The 6,049-nt window shown below is 33.8% G+C and overlaps 1 protein-coding gene across 1 annotated transcript; it reads right to left on the bottom strand.

Annotated features, from left to right (window-relative positions):
• Positions 1-1,809, bottom strand: LOC130945712 (L-ascorbate peroxidase, cytosolic-like). The gene is made up of 7 exons (XM_057874420.1): positions 1,691-1,809; positions 1,380-1,620; positions 764-898; positions 604-683; positions 420-522; positions 280-338; positions 1-34 (listed from the first exon to the last, which is right to left on the bottom strand). Exons 1-7 carry the CDS (start codon positions 1,807-1,809, stop codon positions 1-3), a joined length of 771 nt encoding a protein of 256 aa, XP_057730403.1.
• Between the last annotated feature and the right edge of the window lie 4,240 nt (positions 1,810-6,049).

Below are 6,049 nucleotides of genomic sequence, written 5' to 3'. Positions count from 1 at the left end.
TCAAGATCCCTCCTGGTGTCCCGTATCAGCAAACCTGCGAATAATGAGAAAAGTATTTACTTACACACACATATATGAAGTGTAAATAAAACTTAAGAATAAGATTAGAAATTGGTGAAAACTCATGTGAAGTCGACTTCACGTAAAGTTGATATCTAAGAGCCGTTAAATGAAAATTTAGTCAAATCAGTCAAATCATATAACGGCTCTCAAGTATCAACTTCACATGAAGTCGACTGCACCTGAGTTTCCACCTTAGAAATTAAGTAGAGTAGGTACCCAAGTTCAGAGAGCTTTAAGTGAGCTTGAGTGTAATCAGCAAAGAATGCGTCTTCATCCTGAATTGAGATGGATCAGCACACAAGTAGTGTTATATAATGATGGTATAAGAAATGCATATAAATGAAGTTTGTACAGACTTTGGCATATTTCTCAACAAGAGGGCGGAAAACAGGATCCTCCAGCAATGCCTTGTCAGTTGGGAGCTGCAAAAGTCCGTCCCTTTCGCCCCCCACCAGTTCCCTATCATTTATCACCAATCAAATTGTGTTATGGTACTCTATTGGACTACATGTTAGAGAATTAGGAATATATCAAACTCACGTGAAGTATGAGTTGTCAAAAACCAGAGGATTGGAAGTCCAAGGACCCTCAAATCCAGAACGATCCTTGTGGCACCTACCCTGCATCCAATTGATGTTAGTTATTAGTTATTACATAAGAGAAATGATTTTACACTATTTTTTCTATCAATCAAACTTACAAGGGTGTGAGCACCAGAAAGGGCAACAATATCTTGATCAGTGAGTCCCATTGTTTGCACAAACAACTCCCTCAAATGGTCATTACCCTTTGTTGCATCGGGCAAGCGACCCTCTGGAGGTGGATCAGCCTTGTCCTAATCAAATTAAAGGAATAATGAGCAGAAAAAGTTCGTTAACAATAAATTAAAGCTTAAAGCTGATTTTGGAGTTCACTAAAAAACGAACTCTTAATTTTTTGGATCTAGAGCTCTGATAATGTCATGAAATCACTTGTCTCAAAAGTTTAAGCTGATAGAAAAAAGGTAATACTAATAGTTATATCTTTAATATTGAATTGAATATTCCTAAATCTACATTATACACATTATACAGATATTACATTGGCTCCCTATACTTTTTCAACAAGTCTCTGACTTTTTATTTTAAAGATAAATAAATTATTAATTAATTAAATAAAAATACAAAAATATTTTTTATTTTCTAAATTGCAAAATATCTAAATCCATCTATTTATCTTTTTATATTTTGGACAAAAGAACTTATGTATTTTTGAATTAAAAAGTTAGATAACTATTTGTCATGTTTTTAATTAATTAAAATAAATGAATTAGTTACCTCTCTGCCAGGGTGAAAAGGAACTTCGGGGCCACCGGTAATCTCAACGGCAACAACGCCGGCCAACTGGTAAAAATCAGCGTATGTAATGTTAGGGAAGTGCTGCTTGAGAGGCTCCAAGAGGTTGACAGCAATATCAAGCCCCCTGTTAGCTTCATGCTTTTGTTCAGCTTCGTGCTTCATGGTTCCGAATGGACCACCCGTCTTCGATTTCACGTCGAACGTACCCGCCGAGTGCCATCTAAATATTATCAATTCAAATTAATATTTGATTTCATTTAATTTAGATTAGAATACAAGTTATTACTTACGCCAAACGGAGCATAAGGGGAGCGCATTGCTTCTCGAAGATCAATCCCCTCAACTTTCTCCTCGCCTTCTCAATGGCCTTCTCGTAATCTTCACTCACCGTTGGGTACGACTTTCCCATGCTTAGTTAGTTAGTTAGTTACGCAACAACACTGCTGCTGGCCTCGCGCCACTCGCCAGTTAAATAACTAACACACCTGAAATCGTAGATCTGAATTCAAACAATGTAGCACGAGTCAGTGGGGGAGCCAGCTTTGTGCCGTTCGATCTCGTCGCTTATCCTCATTTCATGGACACCAAGACTCACTCAACACAACACGAAATATAAGAAATAAGAATAATCCCATTGAACATTTTGTTTATTTTTCCATTTTTATTAAAAAATATTTAACGAATTTCCTAGTAAAAAAAAAGGAAAAGTATACTGTACCAAATATATTATCTGTTAATTTATTTTTAACAATAATTAATTATTATATTTTAAACATATATATAAAAAGACACATTCAAAAAATATATCTATAAAAATACTTCTATTAAATATAATCATAAAAAAGACATTTTTATTAGATACATCTATAAAGATACTTCTATTAAACACAATTATAAATAAGAATTGGCAAAAGTTGAAAGAAACACTGATAGTAATGTAGCGGGATTGTAAAAGAAATGTCATGTTTGATTGGAGAGTGAAACCAATTCGTTATTGTTTCGGACTTATCATGCAGTATAGTCATGCATCGTGCATGTTGTTCTCAAAGGTATACGTACCCAAATATATGTTGACTTGGGATTCAACTTTTTTTTTTTGGTAATTGAATTTTATTCTTTTATCCAGCCCCCTAGGTCCAACACTTATAACCCAACTGATTGAGCCCGCATAGCCCACCAAGAAAAACTATATACCAAAGAAAAAGTTGAGCAGCCCAAATTGAAAAAAAAAAAGAAAGAAGAAGTTCAGAATCTCTTGAATTACCTCCAGCTCCAAAAAAAAAACATATTTTGAATTACCTGATTATTTGGAAGAAGAAACTTGTCTACCGTCTTCCTAGTTCCTACAAAGTCTGTAGCATACACGTAACTCCTTGATGTTGTAAAAGTAAAACAACTTAGTATCCTTATTAATGTTATTATGTAAGAATTTTTTTATTCTTTCTTTCAATCTAAAGATAAATACCAAAATGGCTCTTTAAATTGCATTATGCCAAAAGTTAACTACTCAAATTTTAATTTGTAACTCATGTTAGACCTAAATTCATCTCTGACAATAGTAAATTGAGTTGGCACATTGAGTTGCTATCATATACCAATGAAAATGATTTTTTTTCGTGGCAGCAATGGAAATTGCTTAGAATGACGCTATGGAAGAGAGGAAGAGTATCAGTTAATAATGAGTTTGTATAAGAATGATACTCTTCAATTTCTTTAGCAGTACTTAAAAAATAAAATAAAATTCACATCTGTCTATGTTTAATTTGTTTAATTCAATAATGCATATAAATAGATGTACATGTTTTATTGGGCATTCAATTCTTCACCCACCATGTTGCATGCGCTCATTTTTGTGTGGTGGATTTATTTGGCTATTGACATGTTCATGTGTTGTATCTTGTATGGTTGTCATAGCAACAACGTTAGAAATAGTTGGATGCGAGCAAGCTCATGGCAACTGGCAAATGATAAGGGACTGTGCCACTTCGCTAGTGAACAGAAAACCATAATATGTAAGTTAATTATATATTATCCTCCGACCAAAAAAATATTAAAATCAATTATTCAATTTATTTATTTATTTGCAAATATTACATCATTTGGTTTATAATAAGTAATAACTTATAATGAAACTTGTTTTTTGCGAAGAGTAAATATAATTTGTGTGAGCAATAATTGATGAGTTACCTGTGGGGAAGGTATGGTCTCCTTAAAAGAAAACGTTGAACACAGTGCACAGTAATCGTGCATGATTTCATAATACATAGCAACTACTATATGACAGAGTTGCACAACAAAGAAAGAGACCAATGTGGGGAAACAATGACCCACCCTGAGAGAGAGAGAGAGAGAGAGAGAGAGAGAGATGAAAAAAAAGTTTCAAATAATTCTTCACACACACGACTCGTGGTCCTACAATCCTAACCAATGGGGTGTTTTCTTTGGAGCCACATGTTTTTAATGTTATTTTAATGAAGAGAAGTGGTGGACACTCCACTGCAAAACTCTTATCCAATATTGAGGGGTTAGATCAAGACTAGGCTTCAATGCTTTATATCTATATCCAACCTTTTCAATAATAGCATTTGATTTGATTTCGTGAAGTCCAAATTAGATCCAAGAGGGTAGAGAGATAATATTCCATCTTATCCTTCAAAATTGACATCCAACTTAAAAGTAATCCTAAAATTTTAATAGATTCAAATTAGATTCAAAAAATAATTATTATAATTTTTATTAATCTTTAGTATTATTTCTACGGTTTACTAATTTGATATATTGAGTTGTTATACTTAATAAAATAAGACGATATCGTTTTATATTGATATAATAATATCTAATCTTTGATGAAATGACGTTATTTCACATGAATAGTGGTTAAAACATATTTTTTTTTATTAGTGTTAATTATAAAATGAGATATATTTTAATTTCTATTAAGTGAAACAATGTTATTCTATTGAATATTGAATGCCAATATATAATTTATTGTTCTATTTTATTTAATGCGGTAGATTAACGTGCTAAATCAGTATACCATTAATAAAAATGAGTTCAAAAACTAACGTAAAAATACGATTATAAATTTTAACGTCCAATTTAAATCAATTAAAATTTAAGAATCAAATTTCAAAAGTAAAATTGAATGTTAACTTTGAGAGTTAATGTCAATGTTTTCAATATGTTATCAACTTAACAACAAACATTAATAGATATTACTTAACAAAATTGTTTAGCTGCAGTTTGTTAGTATTTAGCATAATTCAGCAAGTGGTAGAGTTAGTTAGAGCTAATTGAGATATTTATTAGAGAATGTTATCAGGTACAGTAGTTGCATAATAGCTAGATATACACATGTGTATATAAGGCAAATGAATCTCCAATGAATGATGAGTTTTGCCATTTACTGATTTAGCTTCTATTTCTCAAATTTTCCTTCTCTGATCTCCCAATTTCACACGCTCTCAAGCTACTCTTGCGGCACCTTTAACATGGTGCGGTGAGCATGGACCCTAAGAGGGTAGCGTGTGTGACTAACAGAGGATTGAGGAAGATGAGAGGCTGAATCTCTGCACCTATTCACAATTCAAAGATCACAGAGCTTTGATCTTGCAAATCAACAAGATTAGACAGCAATGGCGGAATTGTTCAATAACACATCTTCTGGTATTGATTTACATGCATTGAGTAACGTCTTGAATCAAATTGCTTCGATCCAAGCACAAATCACACGGAATAGTCTCAGTTTGAATCAAGATTTGTTAAGTCCCTATTACCTGCATCCATCAGAAAGCACTGGTATTCCTCTCACTTCAGAAATTCTAGACGGAAAGAACTACAATTCTTGGAGTAGATCTATGTTGTTAGCGTTAAGTGCAAAGAACAAATTGAAGTTTCTAGATGGTAGCCTAGCAAGACCAGAGAAAGAAAACAACCATCATACCTATCAGATTTTTAGTGTATGAACATCTCTACAACTTCACTCAAACAATATTTCATCTCACAGTTTTTGTCCTACCATGCACTTTCACCATCACATAAGGCATTCTCTTTGGCCATCTCCACCGACAAAGAACCCAAACACTATGAGGAAGCTGTATTTGATGCGAATTGGAGAAAAGCTATTGAAGAAGAATTAAACGCGCTGAAGCATCTCCAAACTTGGCAATTTATAACTCTTCCACCACACAAGAAAGCTATTGGCTGTAAGTGGATCTTCAAACTTAAACATAATCCAGATGGCACCATTGACAGGTACAAAGCCAGGTTAGTGGCAAAGGGATTCACACAAGTCTCGGGCATTGATTATCTGAACACTTTCAGTCCAATCTTGAAGCTCAGTACTCTACGAGGTGTCCTTGCTTTAGCTGTTGCAAAAGGTTGGTTTTTGAAGCAAATTGATGTTAATACAGCCTTCTTACATGGTGATTTGGAGGAAGAAGTTTATATACACTCCCCAAGGCCTGAATGCACCCCCAAAGTCTGTTTACAAGTTAAACAAGTCCCTATATGGACTCAAACAAGCCAGCCGACAATGGAACAACATGCTCAAGTCTGTTCTCCTTGAGCATGGTTACTTGCAGTCAAAATCTGATCATAGCCTATTCACCAAATCACAAAAGACTGGGTTCACTGCTCTACTTGTCTAT

Source organism: Arachis stenosperma, chromosome 8 (assembly GCF_014773155.1).
Source record: "Arachis stenosperma cultivar V10309 chromosome 8, arast.V10309.gnm1.PFL2, whole genome shotgun sequence".
In the NCBI taxonomy this organism is placed as follows: domain Eukaryota; kingdom Viridiplantae; phylum Streptophyta; class Magnoliopsida; order Fabales; family Fabaceae; genus Arachis; species Arachis stenosperma.
The sequence above is the reverse complement of the archived record's forward strand: the minus strand, read 5'-3'. Positions and strand labels throughout refer to the sequence as shown.